General features: G+C 32.3%; 1 protein-coding gene across 5 annotated transcripts in view; it reads left to right on the top strand.

Moving 5' to 3' along the window:
* CAPS2 (calcyphosine 2) overlaps positions 1 to 18,624 on the top strand; it is a 77,904-nt gene that overhangs the window by 22,992 nt on the left and 36,288 nt on the right. For all 5 annotated transcript variants that reach the window (XM_074226175.1, XM_074226173.1, XM_074226174.1 and 2 more), the window contains 8 exons: positions 4,466 to 4,588; positions 6,140 to 6,207; positions 6,967 to 7,086; positions 9,588 to 9,662; positions 10,203 to 10,298; positions 10,384 to 10,477; positions 17,153 to 17,271; positions 18,179 to 18,255. In XM_074226175.1, coding sequence (XP_074082276.1) covers positions 4,466 to 4,588; positions 6,140 to 6,207; positions 6,967 to 7,086; positions 9,588 to 9,662; positions 10,203 to 10,298; positions 10,384 to 10,477; positions 17,153 to 17,271; positions 18,179 to 18,255 — 772 coding nt within the window. The remainder of the gene's footprint in view (positions 1 to 4,465; positions 4,589 to 6,139; positions 6,208 to 6,966; positions 7,087 to 9,587; positions 9,663 to 10,202; positions 10,299 to 10,383; positions 10,478 to 17,152; positions 17,272 to 18,178; positions 18,256 to 18,624) is intronic.

Below are 18,624 nucleotides of genomic sequence, written 5' to 3'. Positions count from 1 at the left end.
TCATAGCTTAAAAGTGATTCTCATCATCCTTTGGCTTGCTTATTCTTTTTTATTTTTACTTGAAGAATTGTAAAATATTGAATATTTATTGTGAAAAAATGGAAATTAGAGTCAGCAGACCCAATATTTGACTTTGGGCTTCATTGTACTTTCTTTCCCTCATCTTCATTTCTTCATCTTTATTTTCCAAGGATTTTTGAAGAAGGTGACTTTGTTGTTTTGTTTTGTTTTCTGGATCAAATGACTATTGTGACTTTAACATTACTAAGCTGGGAAGAATATTACACAAACTCTAGCTGAATGAAAGGCCTTGGGATTTTGAATTTTCAAGGTATAGGAAGGAGTTTCTCATATCAGCTGAAATTCATGATTTGTGTTATGTGGCCAGTGGTGGGATTCAGCCAGTTCACATTGGTTTGGCAGAACCCATACTAATTTTATGTTGAGTTTGGCAAACCAGTTGTTAAAATGACACTTGTAATGAGGGTTCTCTCTAAGGTGGGCACCTTAGGACAACCACCCAATGTGGAAATCACAAATTTACATTCCTAACTCTATAACATTCATCTGTGCAATAGCATTTTCTAAATGCCTGTGGTATTATCCATTGACTATAGGTGAAAAATATTTACTATGCTTGTCATATTTATTTATTCATTTCTTAAAACTCATTATATCTTTGATGAAATACTGCATTTTAATTCCCTCATTTTTGTTACTTCAGTAAACAAGCATATGACCGTAAAGAGAAGAAAATGCCAAACCACCAGGGACTAACAAGCTGTTATTTGTTTCTGCTTTGTGCTATACCCAAAATTCCTCTGGGAGATATTATGAGTGACCTGGAAGTTCCCTGAATGGCAAAACCAATAGGAAACTGGGACACAATGAACCAATAGAAATATAGATTTCAAGGGTTATCTTATCACCCATTTCAGAAGTCATGGAAGTAGAAGAAAAAAGAGTTAGAATAGATAGACTGAGTTTTGGTTCTGCATATAATGTTTGTCCTTCATTTTCAAAGAACATAACATCAGGGAGGTGATGCCAATGTTCCAACTTTGGCTGCTATAATCACGTGACTGCTTTCACTCTGTAAGGATATTTGCTTGCTATGAGTAACATGACATAATATAGTTTTGTGTACCTCTTATTGTTCTTTTTTGAATATTGAATGCATGAAATATTAAACTACCTTGAAGTGTATTATTCCTTTTGTTTTACTTGAAGAATTGTAAAATATTGAATATTTATTTGTTATTATGAAAAAAAATTGAAGTTAGAGTCAGCAGACCCAATATTTGACTTCGGGTTTCATTGTACTCTCTTTCCCTCGTCTTCATTTCTTCATCTTTCTTTATTTTCCAAGGATTTTTGAAGAAGGTGACTGTTTTGTTTTGTCAGTCATTAGGACAGAGAACAGGTTGCTAATTTATTTGAATCCCACCACTGGCTGTGGCTTATTTTATGAGAAGAATTGATAAACATAGGTCTTTATAAATGCCAAGTATAATCTTTTTAGTAATAAGCATTTATTTTTTTTCCTCACAGCTGAGATGAACTTTGTGACAAAGAACGAAGTTTACCTTCTCATATTTGATGGACATTATTTCATTTGTTTCAGGATCTGAGTTGAATATATTTTACTTATCTATATATATCATCTTGAATTTTAATAAATTTGTCTTTATAGGCCACTTAAAAATTTTATGTCATGTTTTATGTGATAGTTTGTCATATTTTAAAAGTACATTTGAATTTTTTGGGACCCCCATATATTCTATTACTGATCTTATTTGTATATTCTTTGTTAATAAAAATGGATATGTGTATTTCAAGGTGGAAAGGAAGGAGTAAGTCACTGTAATGAACTATGTACAAATTTTTGTGCTAATCATTGCAAATTTACAAAGAAAAGCAACAGTGTCTCTGCTTTCAGGGAAGTCCTTTTTTTAATAGGGGGAGGGACAACACTTATAGAAAGTGCTATCACAAGTCAAATGAGAAAACTAGATCCAGCAGAAGGCAAATGGCAGTGCTACACTTTTAATGTCATTTCATTGCTTAAGCCATGTCCTTAAATCTGTTTCCTTAGCATGACTTGGGTGGCTCTTCTTTTTTTCTGCTCTCTCCTCTCCTGTTCTCTCCTGTCCTGTTCTCTTATAAAAAGCTTTGAGTAAATTTTTCCTGAAGAAGTTTTTTTTAAGCAGGATAATATCTATTTGTTCATAAGTAAAAGAACGTATTCAAATAGAAAGCTCATTTAATTTTTTTAATAACAGTATAGTTGCTAAAAGAATGAAGACTTTTAAAATGGTACATAGACAAAAACAACTAATAACTTTACAAATAGATATGACAACACAATTTTTTATTGTTCTAAATGTGTAAAAATTAGCTTAAATTACTCAATGTTTAGCTAATAGACTAATAATAGTAATAGAAGTTATAGTATACTTTAGAATTGTATTTTAATAGAAACTCCTAAGCAAGTTTATAAAAACATAACCATCTGGCATCAGATAATTTCACAGTCTGCTGGAATCCAGGATCTGTTTGTATTTATGTATGTATAAATATGTATGTATGAAATATACCATGGTCATGTTGGCAAAATAAAACAAAGCCTGCCACTAATATCTGTTTTACTGGGTCATATCCTAACATTTCAAATTATATATTGTGAAAGTTTTTGTGGCTTTTTTCTCCCTCTAGATACTATAGCCAAATGGAAAAATCTGCTTGCTTTTATGTTAGGGAGTAAACTCTTTTTTATAAATTGTTTGGTTGCAACTCTTGGGTTGGCCTCCTGAGAATAGGGCAGTTATTTTCTAAGAGTGGAGGTATATAATATATATGCACATACACGCATACACACATACATGTGCATATATACATACATGTGTATATACACATACATGTGTATATATAATATTCACTCATGGAAAGATATTTGGTTTTGAACAGAACTCAGTAAAGTACATAATAACTTGGGACTTTTTTGCTAGTTATTCCTTCAGTTTGACAATGGTCCTTTAAAAATACCTTGTTGGTCTTTTCATTTAGCATTTCTCTACACACCTAAATATAATTCACATCTTTCCATGTATTTTTGCAAGAAGATGATGAGAAGTATCAAATGCCTTGGAAAATCAAATGTGGCCTATTTATCTTCAAGATTTCTTTGATTTAGTAATCTAGGCAAAGAACTAGAATTAGTTTAATACTCCTTGGTCTTAACTAATGGGGACTTATGGTGAGCACTACCTTACTTTCTAAGTTTTCATGTATGCCTCCTTTAATAATAGACTCTAGAATTTTACAGAATTGGTAAAAATTAAACACATCATTGAATAATTTTCAAAATCTAACTTCCAATCTTTTTTTTTGCCTATAGTCCATAGCATTCTTTCCAATTTTCCTTAATTCTATAAAGAAGATGAAATTTTTCTTTGATTTATTTACTTATCTATAAATGCAATTGGAATATAAAACCCATATATAATAAGTTACTTCAAAGATGAATTCTAAAGGTTCTCTTAATCTTTTGTTTGGGAGGAGGAAGGAAACTATTAGATGACTAATATAATTAACAGTGGCTTCCAAAGTTCTCTTTGAAGATGAGTCATGTTTTAATGATCATCTGTTGTTAATTATGGCATTGTTCTGAAGTTAAAAAAAAGCTACAATATTATGGAATAGTAGAAAAGCATGAACTTGAGTTAGGAAATCTGAGTTCTGATCATGACTCTGTAATTTACTAATCTCACTTCCCTGAGTCTTACTTTATTCACTTAGAAAATCAGAGAGTTGCACTTGATTATTTTTTGAAGTCCTTTCTGTCTTATAATTTGTGAAATATGGATACCCCAGCTTGACTAACTATATGGAATCACATGAACAGGTCATAGAAAACAGGTAAGTTTATTTATGTTCATGACTTCCTTATGGTCAAGTGAGATTATTTGACCCTGAAAATGTTTGAAGTGATCAGCATTAAGGTAAAGTTAGAGCAGCAGGCCACAATTTAATTTGCTAGATGCCTTTTTAATATTTGCTAATATTTTAAACAATACAATTAATAAGACAGAGATTAAGGACAACTAATAGTGAAATACTTTATTACCACTGTGAAAAACAGTTTGGGTTGAAATTTTCATTTTAGAAGTAGAGAAAAAAATATGCAAATATCTTATTGATTATTTCTTATTCACAGAAACATAAAGGGAAAAAAGTATCAGGACGCCTTTTACCATAAGATAATTCCAGATTAACTATTCTTTTGTTTCACATATATTTACTGGTAGTAGATAACTTTGAAATTTCTGCTAGACTCAAAGTGTGCTAGTCCAAACTTTAGAATGATTTTATACTGTACTTGTTTTAAGTCTGATTTTATTTTGTTAAAGCTGTTTGTTTTGTCTAAATATGTCTATTTATGCCTCATATATTATTTTATATGGAGAATGCACAATTTGAAGAACAGGATAAGAACAATATTACAGCTTTGGACAAGAAAGCTCTCCTGCAGCAATATTATACAAATAGCCCTTTTGATCCACGGCAGTGCTTAAAGAGATCAGAAGCTGTGAGTTAGCATTATTTGAACTTAGTGATTTAATGAATTATATGATGATTTTTTTCCCTATGGGGAGGGCATGAAATTTATTTTCAAATATGGATGATTTAATTTTTTTTACAACATGCTGATACTATTTCATTATACTGTGTTATAACTAATGTATGTTATAAATATAATAACTGCCATTTATGACACTCAACTTACCTAATATAAGAACTATCTTGGGAAATGTTTTACCATATGATATATTTATTATTTTTTGTTATTTATTATATTTTTTGTTAAATTTAAGAAAAAGAGAAAGGAAATTTGTAATGTATTAAATTTCCTCTTTCTACTTGATTAGGGAAAAAGTAAAAAACTTTAAAAAACATTTTTTTTTTAACATTTAAACTTTTTTGTAGTTTGATTCAATACTTTATTAGAATCTTAAAATATTTAATATTAAACATTTCTATAAAGAACTAAACTAAGTTAGTCATATAACATTAGTCATGTCATTTGTATATTTGGCTTGTTAATACAAGAAAATTATTGAAAAGAAAAAATTTGTAGTAGAGAATCTTATAAATGGTTTTAAAATAAAGAAAATGATGTTAGACTTCTTCTAGCTAGAAATATATTTCTCCCCATATGTATACCCTAAAGGACTAGATCAATAGCTTATTAAAATCTTAGGCTTTGTGATTAGAATGGAAAAACACTAGATTTGAAATCAGGCAACCAGTTACTGCAGATGGGACCACTTCAGGCTCAACTTCCTCATCTCTAAACCAAAAGGGCTATAGTAAACTCAAGGGCTCTTACCTGGGGGCTATGAACTTTTAAAAAAAATAATATTCTAATTTTCTAGGCAGGTAACTGACATAGTGTACACACTGTTGGCCTTGGAATTCAGATGACCTGAATTCAAATGCAGTTTCAGATACTAGCTATATGACTTTGGGCAAGTCACAACCTCTCTCAATCTCATTTTGCTCACAATATCACCTGCTTTATAGGGTTGTGTGTATCAAATGAGATAACATATATAAAGCACTGATAAATGCTGTATATTTTATATTATACAATTTAAATTTCTGAAAATAGTTCCATAAGATTCATCAGATTGGAACAGCAAGATTTAAAATTCCCCCCCAAAAAGATAAAAAAATTCCAGATAAACTCTAAATTCCATATTTAGCTAAATTTATAATCTATGAAAACTTTGTAAACAAAATATACAAAAATGTGATTTATTTTTCTGAAAAAACATGCACAAAATAGGGTTTTGAGTTCACCCATTACCCTATTTCATTATTCATCTTTGCAGGGGGAAAAATAAATTGTTTTGATTCTCTCTCTCTCTCTCTCTCTCTCTCTCTCTCTCTCTCTCTCTCTCTCTGCAAGGTAATGGGGTCAAGTGACTTGCCCAAGGTCATATAGCTAGGTAATTATTTAGTCACTGAGGCCACATTTGAACTCAGGTGTTCCTGACTCCAGGGCTGATGGTCTATCCACAGCACTACCTAGTTGGCCCTGTTTTGATTATTTCTTAACCTTTCTTTTTTCTTTCAGGAAGTTGTAGCTGCTGAGAAGAAGAAGCAAGCTGTAGTAGAACAAATAATGATAGATCAATTATGCAGGTAAAATTTTTTATCCAGTTACATATATCCAATAACAAGTTTTTCTCTGTGTGCTGCTACTTTTCTCCCCATTCCCTGTCCCCATTCCCCTTCATCTTTGTTCCCTCTTTCCCCTTTCCTTCCCTTATGGCCAAAATCAGTTGACAGGTCCAAGTTTCAGTATTGGAATATCAGTTCTGTTCAATTGAGGCGAATCATAGCAGTGCTACCCATCTCATAAGATGAGAAAATATAGTTTATGTAAATTCTTTTATAAACCTTAAAGTCCCTTATGTCTAAGTTGGGCAATTGTTTTCATTATATCCAAATGGAAATGTCCTTTAAATAGTTGCAACTGTCATTAAATTTTCTTGGAAGAGATCAGGACTGGATGTAGATATTGGTGAGTTAAAGCACAGAAATCATAATTGAAGGAATGAAAACAAGATTATTCCCTCTTAGTCTGTGAATATATACTTTTCTTTCTATATTAAATTTTAAATCATAACTATGAGTAAAATGATCAACAATTGCCCCAGTGACTAAGGATGTGGAAAATCAAAATAGTCAAATGAAAGCATTCATTTATTTGTGCTGTTGGTATCTTTTTTGTTGGGTGTGAATCATATTATGCTCCTTTGGTATATGGCTATTATAGATACACATTTTTAAAAAATGTAGTTTGTCTCATATGGGTGAGTTTTCTGTTTCTAAATGGATGATTATAGAGTGAATCTAAAAATTATATTTAACTGTTGATCAATCTGATTTGTATTTCAGAGCGGTCATCAGTGACCCAGAACAAAATTCAATAATTGGTAGCCAACAGGTATCTTATTTTCCTCTTTTCCTTGAAAAGCCTCCTCTGCATCTTAAGAAACGAACACTACATGAGACAAAGTAAGATTTTTTTTAATTGGCAAATTCTATCTATGCTACTGGTATGGAGGATTTTTTCCCCTTCTCCTTATGTCTTTTTTCCCCTGGAAAAAGTTTCATCTTTTCCAAAAGAATGCTAATGCTGTATATATTATTGTAAAGGCTTCCTCTTATTTGGTTCATTTTTGGTTCTTCACTTATAGCAAAGGAATGAACATTGAATAAGTTCAAATACTAATGTTCTGTTTTTTTGATAACTCATTTAATAGTTCCTAGTTGAATAAAGACTTAGATTGTTAATATCCTTCCATCCTCCAATAATGACAATTGCAAACTACTCACAATTATTCATTCTTTATTATTCTTGTCCATTTCCTTCTGTAAATATATCACTAATTAGATGCTTTTCTCTATTTCTTTTGTGTTTAACTTCATGTAGAAAACCTACATATATGTTTTTGTGTTTAGTCTATGGGTCCAATGAACCTATCAGTTTGTGACTTTTCTTTCATTTGTTTAATTTTTGTGATGAAAGTCACACTTTGACTTCAAATTACTAAATTTGGGGGTATTATAACATCGAATCACAGATTTGAGTTTTGATTCATTTGATTAAAATATTTTAATAAAAATTTGCTATTTTATAACTTATGACATAAAATGGGAATTACTAGTCATTTACTATTTATCTGAGATTTTTCTTAAATATGTGGCAGCAAAAATTAGAAAGATTAGAGTACTGTTGCTCATCCATTTTGTACTCTTGTTCTAAATGTTACAACCACATAGACCATTGTCTTTGGAGTCAGACGATTAGATTCAAATGATTTCTCTAATGCATCTTCTATACTCTCTCCATATCTCCTTTCATAAGCCAAATTCCTAGAAGAAATTTTATATATTGTTGTTCCACTTGCTCTTCTTTCACCTGTTTCTCAACCTCCACAATCTAGTTGTTCACCCACCCCATAAATGAAACTGCTCTCCAAAGTCTCCAGTGATTTCTTGATTACCTATTCTAATAGCTTTTAATATTCTTTTTCTTAATCTGTCTACAGAATTTGATGCTGCTGACCATCCTCTCCTCTTGGATACTCAGAATTTTCAAGACAATGTTCTTTCTTTTGCTGCTCAGTCTTTGCTGGGTTATCATTCACATCATATCTCCTAGTTCCAGATCTGCTTTGAGGCTCTGTTCCTAGTCTTCTTGTCTTTTCTCCCCTCTCCACGCATATTGTCTCAGTGACCTCACTTGTTTCTATGAATATAATTACCATCTCTACGTTATGGTGACTTCTAGATCTATTCAACCAACTCTAGCCTTCCACTTGAGCTCCTGTCTCACATTGACAACTCCTTATTGAACATTTTCAGCTGGATTTCCTCTACCCATCTCAGCCTTCGCATGTAAAAACCAGAGCTAGTTGTACTTCTCCCCAAGTACATCATTTTTCTGAACTTCATCACTTACATCATGGGTACCAACATGGTTGCCAACATAACTGGCTAATGTGGCAGATGCTATAGAAATATTATTGCTGTTTGCCACAACTCTGAGAGGCAGGTACTGTTTTCATCTTCAGAGATTAAATGACTTAGCTAGAGTTATACAACTAGCAAAAATCTGAGGTCAAATGTGAACTGAAATCTTTATGATTTGGGGCCAAATATTCTATTCATTACACTACTATCTGTTGGTCACCCAGTTTCATAACTTTGTTGCAAACTTCAACTTATTTTTCTCACTCACCCCACATATTAAATCAGTTATTGTCTTATTTTTGCATAAACCTTTTCCCTTCCACTTTTATAATGACCTCTCATCATCATCATCATCTCTCTCTTTCTCTATGTATGTATAATATATATATATATTTATATATATATATATATATATATCTTTCTGGAAATTTTAATAGACTTTTCCTTGTTTACCTGGTCTCAAGTCTCTTCTCTCATCCATATTTTTTGCTCCATAAAGCTAACAAAATGATTTTCTTAAATTGCAGATATGACCGTGTTGCTTCTCTACTCAAAAAATTTCTCTTTTACTTCAAGAATCAAATACCAACTCTTTTTGTTTGACATTTAAAACCCTAGTCCTCAAGTAACTTATCCAGGCAATTATACATTATTTCCATCACTCAGTATGGTATAGTCTAGTCTTCATATACAACTGACTCTGGCTCACATATATATTAAGTACATTTAAACTACCCTTGCTAGATTGCCAGTTTCCTGAGTTTTGAGACTGTTTTTGTGCCTATCATAGTATCTGGCCCTAAGCATTATTTAGCATTTTGATTTGGTTGATTTCTGTGCCTTGTGCAACCCATGTACATTTAACATCCATAAGACCACAGTTTCCTTACCTATAAAATGAGTAAGTTGGACCAGATGGACTCTGTGGACCCTTTTAGCTATGTTCCTTTTAACTTGATCACTTGAAAACTTCTTACTGTTTTAAATAGGATAAGTATTTTCATTTAAGCTCCTCCTAAAAGAATTATTTTTCTTAACAGGATAAAAACCCATTCAACATTAACTGAAAATACACTTTCTAACAAGTTACGATTTGATGCTCGTATTTTGTCAAGGTAATCGTGATTTTTAATATAAGCATTCCTTTTCTACAAAGGATATACACAAATATGCTAACTTTATTGTGAAACAAATATGGGAAGTTAATTTTAAGTTTAACATTTAATTTTAAGTTAACTCCAGAAATATGAATTTAAGCCATTTTCAGTGAGTAGACGACTTATTTTATTATGTAACAAATTGTAAATAACTTTAAAATGTGAATATAAAGATACTGGCATTTTCTTAAATTAGAGGATATTAGAACATTTAATAAGATGATTTAAGGGGGCAAATGAGAAAGACAAATAAAAATTGTTCTCTTTAAATTATAAATGTTTTTCTTTCACTCTTTGTCCTGAATGCTTATTTAAATTTATTTTCTGTTCAGTTTTTTGATAGTATCAGAATCTTGTCACAGGAAGAATTTGGCTTAAGATATATTTTTGGTTTTATCTTGTCATTTTGGTTGGCTAGAAACGGTTTGCATTTCCCATTGTTACCTTTGAAATAGTTTCCGTTAACTAAAAATCTTTAATAATTTTCAACTTATCTAGGAACGGACATGATGCTTGCAGGGAACTGATGGGGTTTTTCTTTGCACATGACAAGTCACTCACCATTTATGAGTATCGACAATTTGGTGGCAATAGGTAAGCCTGATAACTTTATGGAAATTTTTAAAGATCAATTCAAGAGAAATGTCATAATTTCAAGGTTTTCTGATTTACTTTCTAGAACAAATGCACTTCCCTTTATTCATAAAGACATTTATCATCATCAACATGGACGAAGAAAAGGCAAACAGTATCAGCTTCAAGACTTTTATGTTGTAAGCATTATAATTTTTAATCTTTCAATAGATGTTTAGTTGCTATTTATTTTATTGGTGTAGGTGATGCAGAAAGCCACACAAGAGTAAGATTAAATTAAGCCAAAAGCAAATGTGATAAAACACAGGGAACAATTTAAAAATTGTTTTTTAACTTCAATATCTCAAGAATCTGTTTTGAACTGTAGATTTTCCTTTCACAAGTAGGCAGTTTTGTGGGCTGGTGTGGTTCAAAACATTGGAGATCACTGATCTGATGATGAGCATCTTTGGATTTTGGTTAGTTCTTCATCTTTGTCTTCTTCATCTTCATCTTATTCTTGTTTCTACAAAGGAATGGGGTTAAGTGACTTGCCCAGGGTCACACAACTAGGTAATTATTAAGTGTCCAAGGTCAGATTTGAATTCAGACCTTCCTGACTCCAGGGCTGGTGCTTTGTCCATTGTGCCCCCAACTGCCCCCAAAGGATTCTGGCTAGTTCTTAACCAATAGACATGCAGTCAAATAAATAAACATTTATGAAAAGTCTTTTATGTGATATGAATTATGCTAAGTGTGGGAATACAAAGAAAGGTAAAAATTGCAAATTAATGGGGAGGACACCAAGAAACAACTATGTACAAACAGGATATATAGGATATTAAATTAGACTATGTGTAGCTTTAAGCTTAATTGGTGTAAAACTGATGAAGACTTACCTTTGACTGACCTTGCATAAAGAATAAATCAGAGATAATCTCAGAAGGAAGGCACTAGCAATTAAGGGAAGACTGGGAAAGTCTTCTGTAGAAGATGAATTTTAGCTGAGACTTGAAAGTCAGGGAAATCAGGAAGTGGAGGTGAGGAGATAGACATGGGGGCCAGGCAGTGAAAATTCCTGAAGTTGATAGATGGAGCATCTTGTTTAAGAAACAGGCTGGTGACACTAAATTGTACATTATGTGGAATGCTGTAAGGTATAAGAAAACCTGAAGAAATAGAAAGAGATCAGGTTATAATAAGTAGAAAATTAGTTGGGAGATAATGAAGTTCACTAAATGGTGGAGAGAGACATGGTAATATTTTGCTGTAATAAAACTGAGAGGAGACTGGACAGTACTCATGTGTATATACATAAATTCTCTTTAAAAATAATACTTTATGCTAGGAATATTATATATAAGGTATATGTATAGGCTTGTATGTGTACATACTAATACACTCTTTATTATTTTTTAGGGTTTTTTTTTTAAGTTTTTGCAAGGCAAATGGGGTTAAGTGGCTTGCCCGAGGCCACACAGCTAGGTAATTATTAAGTGTCTGTGACCAGATTTGACAGGTACTCCTGACTCCAGAGCCAGTGCTCTATCCATTGTGCCACCTAGCTGCCCCAATACACTCTTTTTTTAATATTCAATATTTATTTATTCTCATTTTGTACAAATTTTTTTATACATTAATAAAATATTCTTGTTTAAGAGTAAACAAAATACCCCCTCCCCCCAAAAAAATAGACTCATTTGAGTGATAAAATAAAGGGGAGAGAAAAAAAATTAAAATAAAAAAATAATAGTAATAATTGTAGGTATGGCCAGGTGGCGCAGTGGACGGAGCACCAGCCCTGGAGTCATGAGCATCCAAGCCCACATCTGGCCCTGTGCACCCAACAATCACCCAGCCGTGTGACATGCAAGCCACCTGAACCCCACTGCCCTGCAAAAATCAAAAAAGAAAACAAAACCCAAAATACAATAAAATAGTAATAATAGTAGGGGCGGCTAAGTGGCAGACAGAGCATTGGCCCTTGAGCCAGAATCATCTGGGTCCAAATCCGGCCTCAGACACCCAACGATCACCCTACTATGCCTACCCAGGTGAGCCACCCAGCCCCATTTGCCCTGCATCCCCCCCAATAATAATAATAAAAAATGTGCTTGAGTCTTTGTTCCAACACAAACAACTCTGTCACGAGTGGGTCACATTCTTTATGATAAGTCCATGGCAAAAGTTACTTCCATATTTTTCCACTGTTGCCATTGCTGATAGTAACTCCCTCCTTTCTTATTTCTCCACTACCATGTACTATATTTCCTCTCTCCTTTCACTCTGACGCTGCTGTAGGGTTGCTGAGTGATGCAGCAGACAGATCCCTGGCCCTGGGGCCAAGAGGCCCTGAGCCCCCATACCACCCCTTAGGCCCAGAATCCACCTGACCCTATGGTCCCAGACAGGCCATCCAATCCCAGCCCCTTGCAAGAAGTAAAAAAGAAAATGTGTTATATCTGACCACTCTCCCCCCGTGGTCCATTTTCTCCATCACTCACATCACCCCCACCTTTCCCCGTCCCCCTCTTCTTACTCCAGATGCCTATACCCCGTTGAGTATATATGCTATTTCCTCTCCTAGCCATCTCTGATGAGAGCAAAGATTCCCTCATTCTCCCTTGCCTTCCCCACTTCCATATTATTGCAATAGCTCATTGTAATAAAGAAAAATCTTATTATATGAAATATCTTGGCCTATTCCCCCTCTCCTTTTTCTTTCTCCCATTACATTTCCCTTTTTTTTTCTATTGACTCCATTTTTACACCATATTTTATCTTCGAATTCAGCTTTCTCCTGTGCTTCAACTACAAAAGCTCCCTCTACCTGCTCTATTGACTGAGAAGGTTCATATGAGTATTATCAGTGTCATTTTTTTATACAGGAATACATGCAGTTCATCCTCATTAAGTTCCACATATTTTCCCCTTCTCCTCCAATCTCTATGCTTCACTTAAGTCCTGTATCTGAAGATCAAACCTTCTGTTCAGCTCTGGCCATTCCAGCAGGAACATTTGAAATTCCCCTGGTTCATTGAAAGTCCATCTTTTTCCCTGGAAGAGGACATTCAGCCTTGCTGGGTAGTTGATTCTCGGTTGCATTCTAAGCTATTTTGCCTTCCGGTATATTATATTCCAAGCCCTACGAGCTTCCAATGTAGCTGCTGCTAAGTCCTATGTGATCCTGACTGCAGCTACACAATATTTGAATTGTGTCCTTCTGGCTGCTTGTAATATTTTCTCTTTGACTTGGGAGTTCTGGAACTTGGCTATAATATTCCTAGGGGTTGGTTTTTTGGGATCTCTTTCTTGGGGGGATTGGTGGATTCTCTCAATTTCTATTTTGCCCTCTGCTTCTAGAATATCAGGGCAATTTTCCTGTAGTAATTCTTTGAAAATGATGTCAAGGCTCTTTTCCTGATCATGACTTTCAGGTGTTACAATAATTTTTAAATTATCTTTCCTAAGTCTGTTTTCCATATCAGCTGTTTTTTCAGTGAGATATTTCACATTTTATTCTAATTTTTCATTTTTTTTGGTTTTGAAGTATTGATTCCTGATTTCTGGTAAATTCATCAATCTCCCTGAATTCTATTCTTTGTCTGAGGGATTTGTTCTCCTCAGAGAGTTTTCTTATCTCTTTTTCCATCTGGCCAATTTTTCTTTTTAAAGCATTTTTCTCCTCAATAACTTTTTGAACTCCCAATACACTCTTTAAAAACAATATTGGCTTGGCAGAAATGTTACATGTAATTTACATCTATTTATGAGCATAGACACACTTGCATATATTTAAAATAATGAGATAGTAACTAATTTTCCATTTACATTCCTTTCTATATTTCCCCTGTCTTACTTGATGCACTTTTAAAAATGTTTTATTGGCATCCCACTCCCCACCCCATGTTTATTACTACCCAATAAATGAACTTTTCCCTAATCAGTAAAAGACCCTCCTTTATAAAAAATGTGTATGGATAAGAAAAACAAATCAATGCTGGCTCCCTTCAAACAAACAAAATCTCCAACTACTCTGGAAAGTAGGGAGAGCTAAACCTCATTCTATGAATCAAAATGGCATTTTTAATGTAGTAACATCACCATCTATTGGAACTTTAGGATACTGACCCGAAAACCATTCAATATCAGGAAAATTTCGCATTTATATAGCGAAACACTGGGATTAACTTGCAAGAGAAATGGCCGTTTATATTCTCTAAATATTTTAACTTTGTTTATTTAGCTCTTTCCCTTCTCCTCTCTAAAGTCATATAATTAGGATAAAAGATATCTTGACAACCTTTTTAGCCATGTGATTCTGGGTGGGGGAAAAATCTTGATCAAAGGGAATTTATGGCACATTGTATTCCTGATCTGGTGCCAGTAACAATTTGCATGTCTGTCTGTCTGTCTGTCTGTCTGTCTGTCTATCTATCAATGTATATCTATCTAACCAAAATCCAAAGATGCTCATCATCAGACTAGTGATCTCCAATGTTTTGAACCACACCAACCCACAAAACTGTCTATATCTCTATCCATCTATTTATATAGAGATATATCTTTATATATATATATATATATATATATATATATACCACATGTTTACTATAAGTATATTTATCTATAACATAACATAACAGCACAACACAACACAATATAATGTAATATATGATGAATAAAATATAATACCGTGCAAGTTTTACTATATTTCTACCTATCCATTTGTCTAGTAAAGCTCTGCTTTTTCTTTAATCTCAGCTAACTTCCATTCCAATATTTTATAAAGTAAGAAAAAAATAACAAGATTATACTAATTGCATTTGTGATATACTACAATATTTTAGAAAGGGACCAAAGAAATAATGGGTTAGATGATGTAAAATCAGAAGACAGTTTAAAGTTTTGACTGGCACTAGTTAAAAGCATGAAGGTCAGCAAGCCATGCAATTTCATGATGCTTCCATATCTCCATATGAAAATAGACTTTTGAATATTTATTAAGTTCCAATATTGTTGAGACTAAATGAGACAAAAATTTTATCTAAATTGTTTTGTAAATCTTAATATATGATGTATGTAGTATCTTTAGTATGGTAGCAGTGATTCAATGACTACTTGGGTTATTATATTGTTTATATATAGAACTATGTTCACTGGCTTAATTGACTTTTTTTTGACTAGTGAGGTTTCAATCCTCTAGTTTAATAAAGGAATAAATTGGAGGGAATTTATGAATAAGACTCTGATTTCAGTACCCAGTGATTCAATTAAAATCATTTCCAGGTTTAGTTTAATAAATAAATTACTATATTACTCTAATTTTATTCTCTGCAATAAAAATGTTGATAAAATATAATGCAGGAAATGTTCAAAGTACATGTTGACATTAACATTTTATTAGGGCCTTTCCCTTTACTAGTATTCTAATCTTATGTCTTCTAATTCAAAGATTTTTAACCTGGGTTCCATGTATCTTCAACTGTTCATGGATAGATTTTGGAGATCTTTGAATTTGAATGGGGAAAATATCTTTATTTCAAAATAATTGGCTTCCTTTTCAATTCTATTCAATTTATTGCATGTATTTAAAAATATTCTGAGAAGGGGTCTATAGACTTCACTCCCAGGGAAAAAAAAGGAAATAACATAAAAAAAAGCTTAAGAATCCTTTTCCTAACAGAAAAAAATCTCACAAAAACGACTTTTACACTTTAGTCAAGGTTTTTTAGGTTTTGAACTGGCAGAAAATAAAGCATTTTCTTTATTGCAATATTACAATTCAGATTCTTTTGAATTGCAAAAATTTCATTTGCTACGAGAAAAATTTGACATTTTAGGAAAATTTTTAACTCCCTTCCTCCTTGCAATATTAATATTAATTAACAGGCAATATTAAGACTTTGAGGATCATCTAAGATAATTAGGTGAAACATTTTGTCTTCTCATTTATGTTTTTATTATTGTATTTACAACTTGACAAAATTGCTTGGATATTTCATTGGAGGCAAATATTATGAATTATATAATGAGATATAAAATAGTTTTGTAAGCTTCAAACAACTTTTTGTCAGAAATAAGCCAATTAACAAGTATTTATTAAGTTATTTCTCTGTGTGAAGTATTGTGCTGAATGTTAGGATGCAAAAAAAAGTGGAAAAAATAATCTATGTCCTCAAAACCTCATATTCTAATGGGGGGAGATTGAAGACACATGTAAACAACTCTGTATGTGCAAGAGATGCTATTTTAATTTTAATAAATTGATGTTGAGGTTAAGTTGAATAAAATTAATGAAATGAAGAATTATGAGAGAAAAATCTTTTATATGCCCTTGGGTGATTTAAAAAAATAAAAAAAAAATGAGCAAGACGCCTATGCAGATTTAACATACTTCTTAGTCACTATTTCTATTAAGATAGATAACATTTTCTTTATAAAGGAGATATTTTATCCTACAATTCTGTTATTTCCCCTCCCATTTTCCATTTTATTTGCTAGGACAAGAGCTCATTTATTTATTTGTTGCTGAGGGACTTCATAGTATAATGAGAGTCAGATAGACCTGGGTACAAGTTCCGTCTCTAACACATGACTCTATACAAGTTACTCTGCTTATCTATGTTCCAGGAAATTCTAAAATTATAAGTTGCAGAGCAGATGTTATCTTCATTGATAGAGTGAGTCTACTCATTTTGGATTTCCCATGGTAATGAATTCATAGGTCCATGGTTGTACCATTTCAGGATTATTGAAATACTCTGTGCTGTTTCATTCAATATTAAGCTAGAAATTTAGATTTGCTAGTCTTGAGATTTTTATAGTCATTTACTTCAAAACTATAAATAATTCATTTTTGTAATCATTTTCAGGGTTCTAACTTGACATTTTTGAGTTCTGATCATCTTAGTCTTCCAGAAAGCATAAAAGAAAATCCATTAATCACTCTTCGAATAACCCATGTTGATCAATTAACTTTAAAAAGTCTCAGGTAAGTTCTATACTTATTTGTCATTCAGAGAGTACAATGGGAAAAGAACAATATAGGTCATGAATAGCCTTAAACTATCATTCTCCATTTCAAAGAGTTTTAATGTTTAGCTCATCTAATACCCTCAGAATATTTAACAGTTAGTGTGATTAATAAATGCCCTGAATCAGTCACATTAAATAGTTCATATTTTTAACAACATATTTTTTACATGCTTATTTTGTGTAGTGGAGAACAGGAGGTAGAAAGTGATAATATAAAATAAATAGGAAATAAATTTTAATAAGAAATTTAAGTAGATATCACTTATTTTCTTTGTTAGGCTTTGAATTTTATTATATTATCAAGATAATAAAAATTTTTAATAATTATTTCATTGATGGAAGAAGCTATTACCTTTGAAATGGAATTTGAATACTATAACAAATAAAATAAGTAAATTTTTGATCACTTCATATAAGAACAATTCCATGTTTTAATTTATTTTATAGTTAGCAATTAGTGTGAATAATAAATCACCAAAAGTAGTATGATGTATTTGAATAATGCTATTCAAAGTTAAAATTATATAAAAATGGGCAATTGATTCCAAACTAGTAGAAATGTGAGGTGCAAACTTGACTAATGTGACCACTTCAGGGAATTCATTAATCACAATAATTGGATCTAGCTGTAGTTTTATTTTGTATTTTTCTTATTGTAGCATTTTTTCATGGTTACATTTAAAATCAGATTTTATGATTTTAAATCTTGATTGGAGGAATATTCTATTCTCCTGTTTAATTAGAAGTTTTCTTTTTCTTGAGAGAAGAAAATGACCAGTATAGCTTAGAGAGGCTCTGAAAGGACTGAGACTTTATACTGGAAGTGAGAATCTTTTCTAATTACTATAACATTCTAATTGCAGAAAAAAAATTGTGGAAAATGAAGATGGTTTGACTGAACAAGAGGCTAGTGACAGAAGTGTCTTCAAGAGTATACAAGGTTTGAAAATGACTGTCTTTCTTTATTTTTCTTATTAATCTCCTACCCCTCATGAAGGGCATTTCTACATGTTTTTCAAGACTATGGGATAGATAATATGATCATAATTGTATAACAGGAAGGGATCTTTTAAGACATAAGTTCACAGAGGAGAAAATAGAGGCCCAGGCAGATGAAAATGATTTGCCCACAACACAGATTGTATATGTCAAAGCTGTAATTGGAACTCAGATCTCTTAACTTCAAATTCATTATTTTTTCCCATTGTGTCTCAGTTTCAACTGTCCCCCACTGTTGCTCCTTTCTTTCCTTCCTTCCTTTGGTTTTTTCCTTCTTTTCTTCCTCCCTCCCTCCTTTCCTTCACTCCTT

This window comes from Macrotis lagotis, chromosome 2 (assembly GCF_037893015.1).
Source record: "Macrotis lagotis isolate mMagLag1 chromosome 2, bilby.v1.9.chrom.fasta, whole genome shotgun sequence".
In the NCBI taxonomy this organism is placed as follows: Eukaryota; Metazoa; Chordata; class Mammalia; order Peramelemorphia; family Peramelidae; genus Macrotis; species Macrotis lagotis.
The sequence above is the reverse complement of the archived record's forward strand: the minus strand, read 5'-3'. Positions and strand labels throughout refer to the sequence as shown.